The 20,950-nt window shown below is 37.3% G+C and overlaps 1 protein-coding gene across 1 annotated transcript; it reads right to left on the reverse strand.

Moving 5' to 3' along the window:
• Positions 1-5,122: 5,122 nt before the first annotated feature.
• Positions 5,123-15,029, reverse strand: LOC140162294 (EGF-like repeat and discoidin I-like domain-containing protein 3). The gene is made up of 7 exons (XM_072185532.1): positions 14,958-15,029; positions 13,907-14,009; positions 11,100-11,500; positions 10,237-10,375; positions 8,763-9,106; positions 6,140-6,278; positions 5,123-5,248 (listed from the first exon to the last, which is right to left on the reverse strand). The coding sequence occupies exons 2-6, from the start codon at positions 13,980-13,982 to the stop codon at positions 6,141-6,143; spliced, it is 1,098 nt and encodes a 365-aa protein (XP_072041633.1). The 5' UTR covers positions 13,983-14,009; positions 14,958-15,029; the 3' UTR covers positions 5,123-5,248; position 6,140.
• Between the last annotated feature and the right edge of the window lie 5,921 nt (positions 15,030-20,950).

Genomic DNA, 20,950 nt, shown 5'->3' on the forward strand with positions numbered 1-20,950 from the left:
GAGATATAGGGATTGGGGAGGTTTCCACCAGAGGTTTCAAGCTTCCTGGTATTGACATTGGACCTGTGATATTTCCCGAACTCTTTGTTACGTGGAATAACGAAGCGATTGCCGAATTTTGTGCAACTCTACTAGTCTTATTACAAGACTGCCCTCCCGCAACCCTAAACCCTAACCCTAAACAAGTCTAGCAAGTTGCACCCTACTCGGTAAGTGTACCGGAATAACTGTTAAAAACACAAAAACCTACAAAAGATTTAAAAAAAATACAAAACAGAGCTGCCAGGCTTGTTTTCAAGGAACACATCACCCCTCTGCTGAAAGAGCTTCACTGACCACCAGTAAATGAGCGAATTACCTACAAACTACTCACATTCGCTTATAAAACCACCCCTTCGTAGTCCGTGTTATAAAATATGGCTCAGTAATTCTAGGGTTAACGACTTCAACACAGTGCTATTAAGTTAGCGAATAAGTAATGCTGAAACGTCTTTATATATTGTACAAAACAGTATGCATTAGTGTGTAATAAACAAAATCAAAGCAAAAAGAAAATTTAAAATTTACCTTTTCAAATATTCCAGCAACAAATTTCAACACAATTCTTTCCGCTGATTTCTTCTCTTTAGAAGCTTGTCTGGTGTGTTGGTTTCCGTGGCGGTCTATCAGAATAATGCAAATCCAATGCTATTCGCATCCCTTTTAGACCATCAGCAAAACAAAAGAAAGTAGCTGCTGGGTCGAAGGTGTGGTGTGGTGTGGTGTATGTGGGGAGGGGGGTGGGTGGGTGTGGGTGTGTGTTGTGGGGTAACTATCCGAGATTCCTATAGCGGAAGATGTTAGTGAACTTCTCACTATTTTGAGGGGATTTTGCAACCGACTGGTTGATGATGATGATGATAAACACAGTGACCTCCATCTAGGTTTATTACTCCATTGTTAATTAAATATTTTATTATTTTGTAATAACCCTGCAATGTGTGAATAGCATGTACAATATAAATTCTGTTACTAAATTAGTAAATGGTATTCTGTAAAAGCTAGCAAGGTCACATGTTCAGTGTAATTGATTTACTTTAGTGGCCAATCAAATTGAGGAAAATCAGGGCTTAACCCACCACTAATTGCAACAGAAACCATTTATCATCATTCATTTCAGAAATGTATATTAAAGAAAATATAAAAAGTCCCCAAAAGTCCAATTTGCTTATGCATTTGTACGGTGAAATTTCAGTAAAATCTACAAGGTCCAATACGTTTCATAGAATCGTGTTCATGAAATTATACTCATCAGTATACGACCCACATCAAAGTGGTGTATGTGGGGAGGGGGTGGGTGGGTGTGGGTGTGTGTAATCGTGTTCATGAAATTATACTCATCAGTATACGACCCACATCAAGGTCGCAGTGCCGACATGCCCGAGGCCGGGGACTCCCATAGTAAAGTTCTTTACTAATGGAGTTCCAATATATATTTGCCTCGCAGGTCAAGAAAGCAATGGGTAACATTAAGGGTAACGGGCTGTCTCTATCGGAATTTGCATTTTGAATTGATCCACATGTTAAAACTTGAGTAACCTTAATGTAATGTAATATAATGTAATGTAATGTAATGCAATGCAATTCAATGCAATACAATACAATGTAATGTAATGTAATGTAATGTAATGTAATGTAATGTAATGTAATGTAATGTAAAAGGCAACCTTTTCGAACCTTTTGCGAATGATGTCGAAAAAGTTTTGTGTTTGCTGGGATTCATCATGAGCCAGCTAGATACAAAAATGACAATTCAATTAAGCGGCTTCTTGACATTTGGAAGGAAAACCTACCCTTCAAAATAGATTTAATTAACGTTTTTAAATTTCTATTCCGATTAATATTTAGTGTATGATTTTATGAACTTGTAGGCACCTGTGTGAATTTTATGAAAAGCTTAAAGGGGGTAACCCTATTGGTTTTGGATATGGATTGTCTTTAAAATTACAAAATAATATCAAATATTGCCCCCTTTATGCTGATTTGTGAAAAAACGAGAGCATTTTCACCGTAAATGTGAATAAATAGCCAAATTTGCAATCCAATACCTTGGTATACGTGAATTACATTCTGGGCAGGCAAGCAACAACAACAATTCCCGTTCGTATGACGAATGCTGACATGCTGTACAATGCCCGGCCCGTATTGAACGGAAAATATTTGTGTTTTTTCATACCGTTTCAGAAAAAACGGAAACAAAATATATTCCCCTTGCAATACGTACATTTCAAATGAATATAAAAAGTTTGGGTTAAAAATGGAGAGGGAAAAAACCCGATACCGGGTATCTCTCGGGTAACGCATAATGCGCTAACCAATTGAGCTATTCAGCCCACACTACGTCCATCGTGGAATTTTTATAACTAAATACGGCACACCGTCTCCTCAGCAGTTAGTGTGGTTCGCTTTTTTCACAGAATGTGTATGACGCGAAACCAAAGTAGCTGTTGAGGAGACTGATGATTCGCAATTAATTCCCTGCCCAGAAATCCGAAGTAATTTTTATTATTTACAAAATGGTAGCCTGTAAAAACCGCTGTGTGGCATGATTTCTCCAGAAATACATCGACTTGGAGCGTCAAATTTCAGGATAGTAATGAGAAAATTAGTATCTATTATGTGATACCAAAACCTCATCAACAATGAAAAAAATCGGGGGATGATGCTGTCGATCGGGTTACGGACCTTTATAAGAGTTTGTATGCGGTGAGAACTTTCCAAACTTCCAATCTATTGTGTCCGATTTGAGCGCTGACATATTGGAAATGTTGCCAATTGATATTCATAAAGTCGTGCGATCGACACCTTTTGCTGTACATGTATGCTTCTTTATTATTAGGTGTTTTTATTCATACATCGGGAGTATTGCGTTGTATCGACTGGCAAATCGGATAGGTTGGGTCAGCATTCGCAATATCAATTAACTGAGATCAAAAAGAAACTTTTTTTCATTTTTTCACAACTTGTAAATCACAAGGTCATATCTTAAAATCTTGTCAATCAAAATGAACTAAAATTACACTCAGGATTACTTCAATACTCTACTTAAAACACATGACAGTAACCAAACAGTTGTCCAACTGACACAACAGCAAAAAGCACTGACACGGAACAGCTTCCTGGACCACTTTCACAGCCCAATATTTGGCACCCAGCACAAAAAAATCTGTGAGTATGCATAAAAGATCCTGTCACAGATGATGAAATGGTGCTGCTTTTTTCTTTTCACACACTTTCTTCAAGAAGCAGGTCTTAATTGTTTCACATTATTCCACTTACTCTTTGGGATTTATCACATGTGCAGGGATCTTGTACTCATTCTCGCAGATTTTTTGCTGGGTGCCAATTATTGGGCTGTGAATGTGGACCAGGAGGCTGTTCCATGTCAGTGCATTAGCTGTTGTGTCAGTTGTATAACTGATTGGTTACTAACATGTGTTTAGAGTAGAGTATTAAAGAAAACATGATTTTGATGGACATGATTTTAAGGTATGACCTTGTGGAAAGTTATAAGTTTCTTTTTGAGCTCAGTTTAATTTGATTTGATTTGATTTCATTGATTGACTGATGCTATTCCTTTAAAATTTTACTTTTTTATATATATAAATCAGGAATGTTTGATGACGTAAAATCGATAATATGCTAGAATGTCTGGTAGAAATAATCATATTATCGATTTTTTACTCCATATATGTGCTTTTATCTCAATTTCAAATTAGCCGCCTTTGGCCGTCATGGACCAGATCGTGTCACATATTGTACTTGTAGTCTTTCAACACTTTCACAATTTCAGCTGTGCATTTTCAGCTGTGTAACTTGCACAAAACATTACGACGCAGAGATTTCCCGTCTGATGCAATGTCATCATCGTATTAATGTCTACACTATTTATGTTATTTGTTTACGAAATACGTTATGTTTATGTAAACAAAGGAATAAACACTGTAACATATTCAGGTTTATGGTTTATCTACTTCTACTTTACAACTACCCAGTTGGCGCAGATCAGACTTAAATTCAACAGAAGATGGAAGTAAACCTTTTTTAATGAATGATTGCATTGCGATTCATGAAATGTTGAGCAGCAGGATCACTAGTATACTACAGTTGGTTACAGATTATTTGAACTGTACATGTATTGTCGAATTCCACAACAAATGGTAATTGTGGGGTTTATGTAGATGCTTGAAATAATATTTAAATTGTATTATTCACTTCATGCTTCTTTTAACGCATAACTCAAATTGAGTTGGTAAGGATTCAGAAACAGTATACAGTAAGCCAAAAAATTAAGGTACCACTTATGTTCACCCCCTGTATATCATAAACAAAGACAGATATGTCATAATTGGAACCAGCAGCCAATAGCTGCATCTTTTGGATCGAATTTAAGACCTAATTTTTCAAATTGTTCCAGAAATAAAACACGACGATCCAAAACCCAAGGAAAATGCCAATTTAAAAGTTGCATTTTGCTCCTTTGCAAGTCTATGTCTGATGTGTACACAAAACGCTCGCGAACAATAGAACTAGCGCCGCGCTTCCATTGATTAGGGCGTTAAAACTAGCGTCGTGCTTTGGATTCATGATTAGAACACAAAAGTGCAATCAGAGCTAAAGAGTACAGGTATTGGCTGCTTTGTTTTAATTTTGACATACTCGTCTTTATTTAGAATATACAGGGGTGAACACAACTGGTACCTTAATTTTTTGGCTTACTGTGGTTTGGCCTATTTGCGAGGTACAGTTTAAATATATTTGAATGTTTCCTAAAATGTTTCACATTTTCCAATACGTTTTAGGGAGAAATACCGAAACAGTGTTCAAATTATATGTGCCAACATATTCCCCCCTCCCAGTAAAAGCTTGATTGCTACTCGGTAAATTGTTTGCATTACTTCATGTGTTTAGTGCATTCATAGTCAACTGTTTTTCGGTACTCAGCATTGTTCATAACAAATACATCATTTCCATTTGTTCATATTTTACTCACATTGGGGTTGATCACACACGCGCACACTGATAACATAGTTTATAACGCCCTTGAGACTACAAACTTGAAAATACAAACGTCACGTTTGATGAAATTATGCTAGGCACCAGTGGTGCCTATAATTTATTCCACGAGTTTCTATTCATAATTCTAGAATCGACTGTATAGATTTCATGTATGTGTACATTTTCTTTTTCCAAGAAAACTGAAGGAAACCTGTGATAGAAAACAGAACAGAACCAAGGTAATTATTATTACGTTGTCATTACCATGATTACTGCTATAGGTTGGTGCACCGATACGGGATTCGACTCATCAATGATTGGAAGGTTATGTGCTCGAACCCTTGCCGTACCATCGTGTCGTCCACTTTCACCTCAGCCTCATTCTTTGCAGTCTTAACCTTGAACAGCCTCATTCTTTGTAGTCCTGCGGGTCAACCTTGAACAATATTATATCGAGCGCTATTGCTTTTTACGGCCGATACCTCACCAACCTGGGGGTAATTTTCCTTATCGAATCAATAGTTTTGTATATATATTCTATGGTGTCAAAAATATCATCAAAACGTTCCATTTGATCATTAGCACTAAAGTTAATTTATTACAACAGAGAGCGATATTACTATTTAGTTATCTTACACTGACGTGACCAGTTTAAGATCATTTTGTAAACCGACTATATACGCCAGTTTAGTTCGGAGACCAGGTTGGTGGTAACGCATTCAATTCGACCAAACATATTACCATTAATTAATTATTATTGCGAGTCCTCTGTCAACCGAAGATCCCATTTTTGTCACCAAAAGACCGCATATATTTGTTAACATTTGTCCCTAGGCTGTTTACCATCAAAACCGATGACAAATAATCTCTCTTTATGTTGGAGTAAAAGTAAAACATTATTATTTACTGAAAGGGCCTCATTTGCTTAACGTTTGTTGCCAATAAATCTTTTTTAGTATCTGTATCTAAAAGCAAGACCTTTTTTTTTTAGCACTAGTTCGGAAGTGTCCGAGGCACTCATACGACATTTTCAATTTTCATACATGAGTGTCCTCTAGCAAAATAGAATACGTTGTAAAATGTTTTTAGTTCGTTGTATTACCTTAACATGCTAGAACTTCAAACCGCATACAGATGTTACCATCCCAAGCTGTAGGGCGAATCCTGATGAACGACGCACGAACCGGGGAAGGAAAGAATGCAAGAACTACTGTACTTGAATCGGTGTTTCCATCAAAGACCTGCAAAACAGCAAAATTAGAAACAATTTACTTCATAGTATTCTAATTGCCTTCTAATTGGTTTATAGGAGAAGCTTTATTTTCCTTTATTATAGCGCGTTAGCCTAGTAGTAAGCTTATAGGCCAAACATTCCTTTTGTTTTTGCTATCCTCTACGCGTTGGCCTAGTAGCAAGCTTATAGGCCGAACATTCCTTTTGTTTTTGCTATCCTCTACGCGTTGGCCTAGTAGTAAGCTTATAGGCCAAACATTCCTTTTGTTTTTGCTATCCTCTACGCGTTGGCCTAGTAGTAAGCTTATAGGCCAAACATTCCTTTTGTTTTTGCTATCCTCTACGCGTTAGCCTAGTAGTAAGCTTATAGGCCAAACATTCCTTTGTTTTTGCTATCCTCTACGCGTTGGCCTAGTAGTAAGCTTATAGGCCAAACATTCCTTTTGTTTTTGCTATCCTCTACGCGTTGGCCTAGTAGTAAGCTTATAGGCCAAACATTCTTTTGTTTTTGCTATCCTCTACGCGTTGGCCTAGTAGTAAGCTTATAGGCCAAACATTCCTTTTGGTTTTGCTATCCTCTACGCGTTGGCCTAGTAGTAAGCTTATAGGCCAAACATTCCTTTTGTTTTTGCTATCCTCTACGCGTTGGCCTAGTAGTAAGCTTATAGGCCAAACATTCCTTTTGTTTTTGCTATCCTCTACGCGTTGGCCTAGTAGTAAGCTTATAGGCCAAACATTCCTTTTGTTTTTGCTATCCTCTACGCGTTGGCCTAGTAGTAAGCTTATAGGCCAAACATTCCTTTTGTTTTTGCTATCCTCTACGCGTTAGCCTAATAGTAAGCTTATAGGCTAAACATTCCTTTTGTTTTTGCTATCCTCTACGCGTTGGCCTAGTAGTAAGCTTATAGGCCAAACATTCCTTTTGTTTTTGCTATCCTCTACGCGTTGGCCTAGTAGTAAGCTTATAGGCCAAACATTCCTTTTGTTTTTGCTATCCTCTACGCGTTGGCCTAGTAGTAAGCTTATAGGCCAAACATTCCTTTTGTTTTTGCTATCCTCTACGCGTTGGCCTAGTAGTAAGCTTATAGGCCAAAAATTCCTTTTGTTTTTGCTATCCTCTACGCGTTGGTCTAGTAGTAAGCTTATAGGCCAAACATTCCTTTTGTTTTTGATATCCTCTACGCGTTAGCCTAGTAGTAGCTTATAGGCCAAACATTCCTTTTGTTTTTGCTATCCTCTACGCGTTGGCCTAGTAGTAAGCTTATAGGCCAAACATTCCTTTTGTTTTTGCTATCCTCTACGCGTTGGCCTAGTAGTAAGCTTATAGGCCAAACATTCCTTTTGTTTTTGCTATCCTCTACGCGTTGGCCTAGTAGTAAGCTTATAGGCCAAACATTCCTTTTGTTTTTGCTATCCTCTACGCGTTGGCCTAGTAGTAAGCTTATAGGCCAAACATTCCTTTGTTTTTGCTATCCTCTACGCGTTGGCCTAGTAGTAAGCTTATAGGCCAAACATTCCTTTTGTTTTTGATATCCTCTACGCGTTCGCCTAGTAGTAAGCTTATAGGCCAAACATTCCTTTTGTTTTTGCTATCATCTACGCGTTGGCCTAGTAGTAAGCGTATAGGCCAAACATTCCTTTTGTTTTTGCTATCCTCTACGCGCTGGCCTAGTAGTAAGCTTATAGGCCAAACATTCCTTTTGTTTTTGCTATCCTCTACGCGTTGGCCTAGTAGTAAGCTTATAGGCCAAACATTCCTTTTGTTTTTGCTATCCTCTACGCGTTGGCCTAGTAGTAAGCTTATAGGCCAAACATTCCTTTTGTTTTTGCTATCCTCTACGCGTTGGCCTAGTAGTAAGCTTATAGGCCAAACATTCCTTTTGTTTTTGCTATCCTCTACGCGTTGGCCTAGTAGTAAGCTTATAGGCCAAACATTCCTTTTGTTTTTGCTATCCTCTTCGCGTTGGCCTAGTATTAAGCTTATAGGCCAATCATTCCTTTTGTTTTTGCTATCCTCTACGCGTTGCCAAACATTCCTTTTGTTTTTGCTATCCTCTACGCGTTGGCCTAGTAGTAAGCTTATAGGCCAAACATTCCTTTTGTTTTTGATATCCTCTACGCGTTAGCCTAGTAGTAAGCTTATAGGCCAAACATTCCTTTTGTTTTTGCTATCCTCTACGCGTTGGCTTAGTAGTAAGCTTATAGGCCAAACATTTTTTGTTTTTGCTATCCTCTACCGTGTGGTAGACGACAGGCATATCCAATATTTTGAGTAGTGGATGCCGGCGTGATCCATTCGAAAAACGACGCAGACCGTATCCTTTGCCGTGTGATATACGACATGCAGAAACTAACTAAATCAGAGCTTACAAGCTAGACCGCTCCCACTGACTAAGAATGTCCTGTAATGCAGTTAAGTTACCAATCAGAAGACAAACCATGGATATGTGAAGTATCGTCATCATAATCATAACGAATAAAAAAATCCTTACCATATCCGTCTCAGTGTCTGGAGTCTGCACAAACTTCCAATAGTTACCATCAAGACTGTACTGGATTTTGAATTTGGACACCCACTGTGGTGCGTCTGGTCGTCCTTGAATCATTACTCCAGTTACCAATGTTTCTTCTGCCATCTCGGCTTGGATCCACTGGTTGATATCATTGAATGCGGCACCCCAATGTCCAGTCGTACCAGGCTTTCCTGGGCAGTTCAGACGAGCATTACAAGCCCTGTGGTATAATACCTTCGCTGTGGCATATTCAGTGGAAGCCTTGAGTTGACTGTCGTGTATACGTCCATCCTCAACTCCAGCGGCGTTTTGGCAGGCATTAGCTGTTATGGTAATTGTATTCGAATTTGAAAATATCTGTTATTTGTCAATGAGTAATGTTGTATCATTATTGCATTACATTATTGAGAAAGAGATAGAACTGCTACAGCTTTATAAACATAAACATAAACAATGAGACTTAAAAAAAATAGTAGCCATATCACTATAAGAAAGGAATAGAAAAGAGCTAAACAGAAAAAGTGGGTCTTAAGAAGGTTCTTAAAGGTAGTGATAAATTCTTGACCTGGGTTGAAAATAAGAAGGAATGTATTAAAACTGGTGAATGAGTGTGAAAGGTTTTGAAAGTTTGAACAAGACCTTTAACTGAATCTTTTGGGCAACAGGCAACCTGTGGAGAAGGGGAAAGACATGATTTCATTCATAAACTCCATTATTTTGCTTCACAACAGAAATAAACTCCATCATTTTGCTTCACAAAAGAAGGTAGTCTCCGACAATCGCAACATTATGCCTTATGACCTGTTAGAAAAATAATTTTCAAGCACGAATCAAGTGGTTTTATTTAAAGCAAACTGATATTGACCATGAAAACGAACATAATACAGCCGCCACTCAACACGCGATATTCAAAATTCCCAGTTATACAATGAAGGCTGACTGAGCAAAAATAAACAATATGTCATTGCACTAGACAATTTCGGCGCGTGTATTTTGAATATCGCGTTTTGAGAGCCACCTGTTTTTAATTGTTTTTATGGTCAATAATTATGAGGTTTTTTTTAAATAAACCATGTACTTGATAATTATTTTCTATCATTTATGTCATAATGTTGTAATTGCCGGAGACTTCCTTTAACTGATACGTTCAACCTACCATACCTATTGGGCCAAACTTGTCAAATTTTGACACATTTTCAGATTATTGGCGCTCCTGAATTTAACGTTGTTGCCCCCCCCAACCTGATAACCAAATCTGATGCCGCCACCGCAAAAGATCGAAACCCTTCAAACCTATTTCAAAAAACGATGGCTAGTAACATCTTTGAGTTAAGGCACTCAACTTAAATTTTGGTAGGTGCGTGCGGCTGTGAAGCTAAAAAAAGGAAGCTGAAGAACTGGAGCATAACTGCCGGATAGAGTCAAGTGAGTGTCTCCCCTGAGCATGTCTTACCTTTACAGCCTAGAAGTTCAAAACGCAAGCTGATGTGACCATTCCATGCTGTAGGGATTATTCTGATGTAAGATGTTTTGACTGGTGTGGGAAAAAGTTTGGTAACAACCGTATTTTGATCAGTATTTCCATCAAATACCTGTGGTAAAGAAAAGGAGGATATCAATATATATAATAAGAACATAATTATGCTTGATTCACAAATCACAATCCTGACATTTCGTGTCCCTGACCATTTTAAATGTAACAAGAAATGTCTTTAAAAAGACAACGCCATGGATGAAGATCATGTTTCATAATTTTGCATTGCAAGTACTTGGAAAGCTAGTAAATTTGAATGTTTGGCACAACTAACCGGGTGCGAAATATTGGCATTTATTGGGAAAAAAATGTTGGTATTTATACAGCGCCTTTCACATGTGAACATGTACCAAAGCGCTTTACATTTATTCCGCCGTCGTTAGAATATGTCAGCTGCCATACAATGCCCAAGGCATGCTCATACCTTTGGACGGCGCTCAATGGACAGTATTCATAACAGCTCCCTATTTCACACATGGGTGGAGAGGAGTAATCGAGATAAAGTGCCTTACTCAAGGGCACAACACGATGGCGTCGCCGGGGCTCGAACCCGCAACCTTCCGATTATGAGTCGTAGCCCGTTCCGCTCGGCCACCGTGCTCTCTTGCACATAATTCAAAGAATTATGTTTTTAATACTAATATTAAAGTCAAGCTTAAGTTCGCTATAAATGAGCTAACGTAATGGGCTTATAATTAAGTCATCCGAGCTTTTTTGAACACTGATAAAAGTAAAGAAGAATTTTTTAGACAATTTCACAGTGAAAAAGAAGACACACTTACCATTTCTCCATGATTGTCTGTTTGCTGCACAAATCTCCAAAAGTCACCGTCATTACTGTATTGAACTTTGAATTGGGTCACCCAATGTGATGCATCATGCCGCCCTTGTATCAGCACGCCGATAACCCATGTTTGGTCGCCTACAGCTGACTGGGGACATTTGTTGCCGTCGTTGGTCTTAGCGCTGCATGTTGGGTCACCTAGAGCAGCTTGGATCCATTGGTTGCCGTCATTGGTCTGGGCACTCCATGCTCCAGTAGTACCTTTCTGCTCAACACGGTTCAGACGAGCATTGTTAGCCCCGTGGTAGACGCTATGAGCAAATTCGGTGGAAGCTGTGATTTGGCTGTCACCTATCCAACCATCCTCTACACCAAGACGATCTTGGCAAGTGGATTTAGCTGCAGGTAATACAATTAATTTGGGTACTTTTTGTTTATGACACAGTTTCGTGATAAAGTTATGTACTCTAATATACAATGTTTATAAATATTATTATTCATAAAAGCTTAATATAAAACAGTCAATATGAAACTGAATGTCATCTATGTGATTTGTGAGAATGATACAGAAGGTATAAAAAACGTTAAATATAGGGACATTTTTAATTCAATCAATTTCAATTTTTGAAGAGTAGTGCTATATACCTTCTGTCATGATATGAGCAGTAAAGGGTACCACTGTCAATAGGCATAATGGGTACCAGGTCAATATGGGTATGGGTTATGAGTACGGACACCGGGCCATGAGTATGGATGATAATAATAATAATAATAATAATAATAATAATAATGAATTCCGTTGGGGCATATCACCATCAGACACCCTTCTACGTCGGCGCCGAAGTAAACTGTTCAAATAAAGAAAGTCCGCATTCACGTAACCTGTCCTACACCAACATCTGATCTTGTTATGACAATTTAATTGATAAGGTCGTGTGCAGAATCTTGTCCAATTTGATACCAAATTTGCTACCAAACACTCTAAATTCAGAGATTGATACCAGTATATGAAATTTTCAAAAGTTGCAAATTAAAAACGGACCACGCGGACCTGTAGAGGTGAATAGCAGAGCGCGACCATTGACATAGCCCGAAACAACCTCTAGGTCATATCGATCGCATCGTGCCCTAGTATTTATCAGTAAAGCACTGTAGCAATACATGCGTTTTAAATTAACAATTGAATAAAGCGCGCACTTGGGATAGTCGACAGGGGCCCAACGTGGGCAAGCAAGCTTCACCAAATTACGACACTAAGGGTCTTTTTATCTTTTCAGTTTCCGTAACTCTATTGTTCAGATACGAAAACGCAAGGGATTCAGTAAGTTTACTGTAATCTGACCTCATTGTTAACTCTGAAGTACCAATCAGCTTATTTCAATAGAGGCAATTGCCTGTGTCAATAAAGCCCATAAAGGCTGGAGATAAAATAGTATTGAACACTGGTGTACGACCGCTGTTTTAATGGTCTAGCGCCCTCTCGTGTTTGACAGTGATAAATTGATTCACATTATTATGACAAAATGCAAATCCGAATGAAAAGGTCCACTTTTTTTCTGTAAAAACGTTGAAAACAAGCCCTTCAATCACAAAAGGTCCGCTTATGAGCCTGTCGCCCCCATTGCACTTGTGCAGGGCTACAGTGTCGCCCTTCACTCGTATCAATGTCTATCTCCCTATTTTGCTTCCTCCTGCCCCCCCCCCCCATATGATCAGTCTCCACACTCCCTCCCCGTCCCCCGGTCCCTACACTCTCCTCTCGAGTTCTTCTCTTTCTAGTCTTTCCGTCTCTCCCTCTCCTCTCTTTCTTCCTCACCCCCTCCCACTCTCGCTTGTTCAGTCTCAACTTAAGTATCTCCCTCCTCCCTCCCTCCCCTCGCTCATGAAATTTATCAGTATGATCCATGACTGAAAATAAGCTCTGCAAAAATAAACATTTAAAATAAACCCGAGTCTTGCATATAGGCCCAACCAATTATCAGATTAGCTTGCCATGAATAGAATACATTATCTTTGCTCCAGTGCAAATTCTTTTGTATTGCATTTCAATATAAAACATGATTACCAAATCACCACATGTACGCGCCTCATTGGGAGATTTTAGACGCTCGTTTCATCGCCAATATGAAAGACTTTTGCTTATAACTTGGCAACATGGTTAGTATATATTTCAATGCAAGACTTTTTTTAAGAGCCACTTACGTCTAGGCGTAAGTGCATATACACCAAACACAAGTCAATTGAAGCCGTACAATTTACCGCGAATTTAGGACCGTAAAATTTAGACTCTTCTTTTGTCTAGATTGGCACCCAACCGCACATCTCAAGGTTTTATGTAAAAGATCAATATAACTTACCAAAACGAAAACTGAAATTCACGAGCTTCAAATTTTCAGTAACTAACAAAAGGCTAGAATAAAAGATTGGTCATACCTGGGAGACTACCACTTCAGAATAACAATGACTTACAAAAACTATTACGGGTACGGAAACAGAAACTGAAAAGATAAAACGACGGTAAGCAATTTCGACCGCGTGCATAGTGTTGATTTGCAACTTTTAAAAATGCACCAAATGCCATAAACAGGTATCAATCTTTGTCACTTTTGAGTGTTTGGTAGAAAATTTGGTATCAAATTGGAGCTAACAAGATTCTGCATACGACCGTATCAATTAAATTGTCATAACAAGATCAGGTTTTGGTGTAGGACAGGCTACATGACTGCGGACTTTCTTTATTTGAGCAGTTTATAAATGACTTATACTGGTCATTGTCACCCTCACCCCATTTACGCCCTTGAATACCTGATGCTTGCACAACTGCTCTCGTTACAAAAATCAGCACGAAGAGTGAAGCTGGTTGAAACTGAATGGCAGCCATTGTGGACGTTTTCTCGTTCCGTTCAGTCTGAAATAATGCACACAGAAAATATCAGATCTATACAACATACATTTGAGGGGCTCAATATAAAAACTTTGGGTTATTTTGAGAAAATAGGACTTTTGTGTGCGAATTTTCAATACAATACATAACAATTTCACATCTTAAAACACTGATTTAACAAATTTACCAAGTTACATTCATGATGATTCATGTTTGTAATAATGACCTTTGGTGACCTTTACATTTTTCAGCAGCGCCCTCTATTTTTACCAAAATGTGGGATAGGTCGTTTTATATTGAGCCCCTCATTTATGATTAGGTTTACTTTTTGCCTCTCTACTTCTTCAGATGATCATCAAGTAGATAAAAATAAGGTTATGTGATTATAAAGAATGACGCTTATTATATGCAAACAATTCTTGCCCGAACCAGTGAATGACAAAGAAGAATTCTACAAGTTGTAAGTTAAACATTTATCCAATATCATGTCGATTTCATACTACGTACTAGATCGCAATGTTCTCAACAAAATAATATCAATCCATCTTTTGGCGTAGCTGTGATTTTTGCCCGAGAGGAGGTGGGAAAGCATATATGTGGCAGGTTTGCAACGCTGCAACACAACAACACCCGCCCCGACAAAAAAATCACTGATTTTAATTACAATAATTACACACCCACACCCCGCACACACACCCCACACCCCACCAATACATACATGTACATGTACATGTACATGTACATGTACATGTACATACATACAATAAATAAAATATATCCGAGACATGACAATTCAATTAAATTTTGCAACCTTTTCAACACTTTGCGATATGAGATAAAACAACCAGCCCCCCCAACAAGCAGAAAATTTGCCTTTCTTTTAATGTTCCAGCTACACATTCCAAGACAATTCTCTCCACTGCTTTCTTCCTCAAAAGGTAGTCCGAGTGTTAAGAATATTGCATCACTTACGATAGACCACTTCTTCCCATTGGTTGTTTTTGCCGGGATTTGGCTGTTCGAGCTCTCCGACACAGAGGGGGCGATTAATATTGCAATCAATTGTAAAATCACAAAACATGCCATATAGTAGGCATATTACCTCTAAAATAAGCGCAGCAGAAACACGTCATGTGATGTTTCTACATGAATGAGCTTTGTTAAAGCATCAAAAATCCAAAACCCAAAAGATGCTCGTAAATGGAATAAAAACCTGCCACAAAATGGCTGTAATGACAACATTGACACATTTCGAGATTTTGAAGGTTTATTTGGACGCTTGAAAAAGCAGCGTTAATTTAAGTATCACAGATTAAATGCCTATCTTTCCTGACTTCTTTAAAGAAAACAATATTAAAAAATATATCATTGAATAATTATAATAAATTAGCCATTTTGGCCAATCTGTAGACAAATTAAAGCTGAAAAAATGACTAAGTTCAGCTAATTAATATGCAAAATTGATGCCAATAGAAAACCGCACATGATATCAGATGCGGTTTTTTTGCACACATAGGTATACAAAGATCTTTCAATTGATAACAAAAGATACACAAAAAGTAATTAATTATGCAAATTAGCTAATTAGCTAATTACGGCTAATAATGTTCATTATGTAAATTAGGCATGATTAATTTTGGTAGTTTTTTTTTCAATATTTAATGAAAATCTATTCATTCATCATAAATTTGTCAAATATGGATCTGTTATGAAACTGGCTTAGAGCTATTGTGGTTTGGAAAATTACTCCATAATCTTTGATAATATTATGTTTCAACTAGTTTTCCTCAAGTGCTTCATTCGATGTCGACGAAATAATTTACATGCCAAGAAAGATTAGTATTTCAGCAAAATGGTGGTAGATCAGACTATTTCAATTCACTGTTATATGCTTGCATGCACAGTGTGGCAGAATTATTGTGCAGCCACTGTAACCTCCCTACATATAGCTGAGGAATTTTAGGTCTAATATAACCAAAACCCGGAAAAATAGTACTAAGCTGATTTTTTCAGGATAGTTCCATAATGATGTGAGAAACAACATATCAAATGGGTGTGCTAAATATTTTACGGGCAAAATACGGGCCTCCATTTTCAATTTCAGTTGCCTCTTATCACTCACATTATGACACACCTAAAATTCCTGGACTAATAAAATATATACCTCTTGATAAAACAATAATTTAAAAGTCAAATTGGTATTTTTTCTGTCATGTCTGTGCTGAGAAAATCCATGTCTGGAACTGAAAGGCACTGTACAAACCCTTATGCCAGACGTGAGAAGTGGGTATGTGCAATCGATGGAACAATCCCGGTTGAGAGAATCTAGAGAGTTTTAGGAATCAGGGAAAACTTTGTGAGGGCGCTGTTCATAAGGTAAACGACTGATGTTCATACAAATACTAACCGGGTTGGAAATGTTGTTACCACGAATACCACCAATGGCATACTATAAGCTAAATTGAAAAATGTGTGTTAAATAGGTCTATATTTAATTTATACTTAATTTATACTTGTACAAACAAAGGGATCAATGGAAATCACATCCACCGAGTTTCGCATCAATCCAACAATCTATATTCAGACGACTTTGTGATTACGTTTTATGACATGACTTTGAACATTCTGACAATCCAACAACATATACTTATTCCACCTCAGGTTCAGATGACCTTTAACAATTATAATCAAAAAGACTGACTACTCAATCCCAGGGGTTCCCTGGCTCAATTCAATCTTTATTTTCTGAATGTGTTTGATTATAATTGTTACTACTAACTGCCCAGTTGCACTACCAAAATGTATAAAACCAAAGCAACTATCTACCCCCCCCACTAGTGTCACTCCCAACATAAATTAGTGATGGTATAAACTAACCCTAGTTAACAGTGCAGGTGCCTAGGCACCTTATACCCAGCTTGGTTCCTGTCTGGTCAGATAATTACTCATTATAATTGTTGAATTAGGGACGCACCATTAGATTCTCAGGGGGGGGCATGGGAGTTTGGGTCAGGCAGAATTTTTTTTTTTCGCCGCCGAAGGCGGCAGAATTTTTTTTTTTTTTTTCGCCTCCAAGAGCACCAAATTTTTTTTTTCGCCGCCAAAGGCGGCGAAGCTATTTTTTTTTCAATTTTAATGTACATTTTTATACAAAGTTGGGTAGGGGAAGTTTTTTTTTTTTACTCATCAGTGAGGCAAAATTTTTTTTTTTTTTCTTACTAGTGGGCAAAGTTTTTTTTTTTTTTTCTCACTAGTGGGCAAAGTTTTTTTTTCAAAAACTCCCATGCCCCCCTGGAAATCTAATGGTGCGCCCCTTAGTGGTCACTTGTTGACAGCTTATCAGTAGCCTGGATCAGCAGGGGTGCATTTATATCATTTTTCATAGAGCAATTGTTCAAAATATTTAATGTCAAATGGTTCCTAAAAACCTTATTTGTGAATGGATTTTTATTGTCGACAAAACAAAATGTATGTTTAATATATCAATTATTTCATTAACAGCAATTTCCTAAGTTTCCATCCATAAATAATCACAGAGAATCATCTGTTTACAAAATAAGTGTTTATTTTCAGATTTCCAATTAACCATTATCAGTATAGCTGGTAGGGCCTTGCTAGACCTTGCTAATAGTTATAGTCCAAGAACGAAACACATTGTACGTAAGGGACGCACCATTAGATACTCGGGGGGTAGGAAGTTGGGGTCGGGGAAGAAATTTTTTTCGCCGCCAAAGGCGACGATGTTTTGTTTTTTTGCCGCCTTTGGCGGCAAGTTTTTTTTTTTTTTCATGCATTTATACACAGTTAGGTGGGGAAGGTTTTTTTTTTTTTTAGTGTTGGTGGGGAAAGTTTTTTTTTTTTTTTTGCTCATGTAGTGGGGAAGTTTTTTTTTTGGAAAAACTTCCTACTCCCCCTGAGTATCAAATGGTGCGTCCCTAAGAGTCTTTTTGTCAGCGAGTGCTTTAATTGTTAGCAATTAAGATAGGGATAATTCACTGAGCAGGGTGCATTAGTCAAGATAATCGCACGAAACCGTAGACCTCATAAACAGTTTGTGTAGTCTTTTATAATAAATTTGTATGCAACTGCCCCCGAAATTTACACAAATAACTGATAGCTTATATTATCCAAGTTTCGGAATTTACAGAAATATTATCCCATCTCGAAAAAATTTAAAAACTGTGCGCTATTTTATAAAATGTGCATTTTGTGCAACTGAATTTGTATACGTTGTGTGCATTCATTTAGAATCAGCTGAATACAAAAATGGCAATTAAATTAAACGGTTTGACATTGAAGAAAACCATACCCTTCAAAATAAATCCAATTAACTTTTTCTTTCCCGATTATATATAACGTTGTGTGTATTCATTTAGAATCAGCTTATAATAATACAATAATACAAATTAATCAATGGCAATTCAATTAAGGGCTGGGGTATGAACGTTTGGACAGTATTTATTTTGGGACACTAGAGCACATCAGACATATCGAATTGCATTCTGAACATGAAGAATGTCATTCCGATATCAAATAATTTTGATTTTTTGAAATTCGCAATTTAATACACATTTTATGGCAAATCATTAAAATTTATATTTTGATATTTAACAGTACTTGAAGTAAACTTTATAAATCTGATGATTTATACTTAAAGTGTATGTAGGTGGGATGAAAAGCCGACGATCAATTGAAAATTTTGACCTTTCGTATTAAAGATATGGATTTTTTTCCCAAAACACCAAAAAAAATTAGGTCTTTTGGGAAAAAATCCATATCTTCAATATGAAAGGTCAAAATTTTCAATTGACCGTCGGCTTTTCCTCCCCTGCTACATACACTTTAAGAATATATCATTAGATTTATATAATTTACTTCGAGGACTGTTATATATCAAAATTTGAAAAATATCAAATTTTTATAATTTGTCATAAAATTTGTATTATATTGTGATTTTTAAGAAATAAAAATTATTTGATATCAGAAAGACATGCTTCGTATTCAGAATGCAATTCGATAGGTCTGAGGTGCTCTCATGTCCCACAAAAAATACTGTCGAAACGCAATAAACGCTCATTTTGGATCCCTTAAACGGGTTGATATTTAGAAGGTAAATTATTATTATTATTATTATTATTATTATTATTATTATTATTATTATTATTATTATTATTATTATTATTATTATTATTATTCGTAAAAAGTGTCTACCTCCTGGTCGATTTACACCAATTCGCACGGATTTTTCGAGGTATCGTATTCAAAACCTTTGTATCGGTCATATTTTTGAATTATACGAATGTGTTATTTGAATTACCGCCGAAAAATGGAATTAATACTGTGCTTTTTCCGATTTTTGTATTGAAATTTGCTAGTTCAATAAACACGCTATTTATCCATCTAAATAAACTTAGATCTATTTTTATTATTTTGCAACGTGCAAGTTCAATGGGTTGGCATAATAATTTGAAAGTTTTGTAATTTTTAGTGTTAAAACAAAGAAATTAGAGCTCTTCAAACAGGAGAATGTCATGAACTAATTAGTATGCATAATTGGCCACGGAGCATTACGCGCACTGGTTTTTATGCATATTTACTTTCACACAGAGCAGCGTTTAAGCGTGCTCGCGACTGACTGAATAGTCGCGCTCTGCAATTCATCTCTACAGCTCCGCGGCCGCGTGCATCTTACTATAATTCACCAGAATCGGTCCATCTGTCTGTTTGTTTGTCTGTCCGCCTCTTTTCTCGGAAACTGGGGATCGCACGTTCCTCAAACTTGGTGGGTAGGTGCAGCTTGGTATGAGGAAGAACAAGTTTATATTTTTTAAGGTCAAAGGTCAAGTCCAATTGAAGTCTAATTTCAAATCGCTCTTATGGAGCTCAAACTTGGTGGGTGTATTGACCTTGAACTAACAAATAAAAGTTTCCATGGTGACCTTTTCGTCAGATCTGTGGTTAAGAGGTCATAGGTCAAAAAAGGTAGAAATAGTCAGGTCAAATTGCAAAAAGCTGCAATTGAGCTCAGCTGTGAGGAAAAGTGATCCCAGCCAAAGGACACACCCTGATTTTGAGATCTGCAAAAGCCAATAACCACGATAGGCGAAAACCGCGAAATACGGGTAACCACCTAGTCTTTTTTAATTTGCGACTTAGACAAATTTCATATTCTGTCGGTCCAACATCCGGGCTACAGGGTTTTCTTTAAGCATTTTGCTGAAGGGGTATTTTCAAAAAATTTTGACCCTTTCAATTGTGAATTTTTCCTCTGAAGGAGTCAAAAACATTGCCCAAGGGGTATTTTTATAATATTATTTTTGAAGACATTTTTAACAATATGTGTGTTTATGGAGCCATAGGCGTAGATCCGGAGGGGGTGGGGGATATCCCCCAATATTTTGCCAGGGGGATGGTCCATACAATCATCCCCCAATGTTGACGCCTGTATGTCATGTATGTGGGTTTCTGACCAAATTAACATCATACGGTATTAGGCCAATTTAGCCCCAAAAATGCAAATTGTTCTTTCTCCAAAAGGTGCTGGATTCACTTTACTTCAAGACATTTTTTTCACCCCCCCCCTCCCTGAGATTCAAAATTTTGCAAAATTATTATTCCAATTGAAGACATATTTGGTGCATCATTTAAACAGAAAAAAGGACCCGAACCCAATTTGCAAGATTTCAAACTGACACTATACAATTTTAGAGTCTCGCAATCACTAAAACATATACATGGATCGATGCTGACAAAATGTGATGGGCCCTACATACATGACATATCGGGAGTACGTCCTAAATGCCAAAAGCCGAGAAAAAAATGCACAATATCGGGTGTTTCTCTATTCAAATCTTGCAATATCTGAACGCGTACGTTTTCAAAATTGTGTACGCATTGGACTTTGGGACTATGGATTTGAAAGAGTCAGAAAAGTGCCTGAACGCGTAAATACGCGTGTTTTGTGC

The sequence above is a fragment of the Amphiura filiformis genome, chromosome 10 (genome assembly GCF_039555335.1).
Source record: "Amphiura filiformis chromosome 10, Afil_fr2py, whole genome shotgun sequence".
Taxonomy (NCBI): Eukaryota; Metazoa; Echinodermata; class Ophiuroidea; order Amphilepidida; family Amphiuridae; genus Amphiura; species Amphiura filiformis.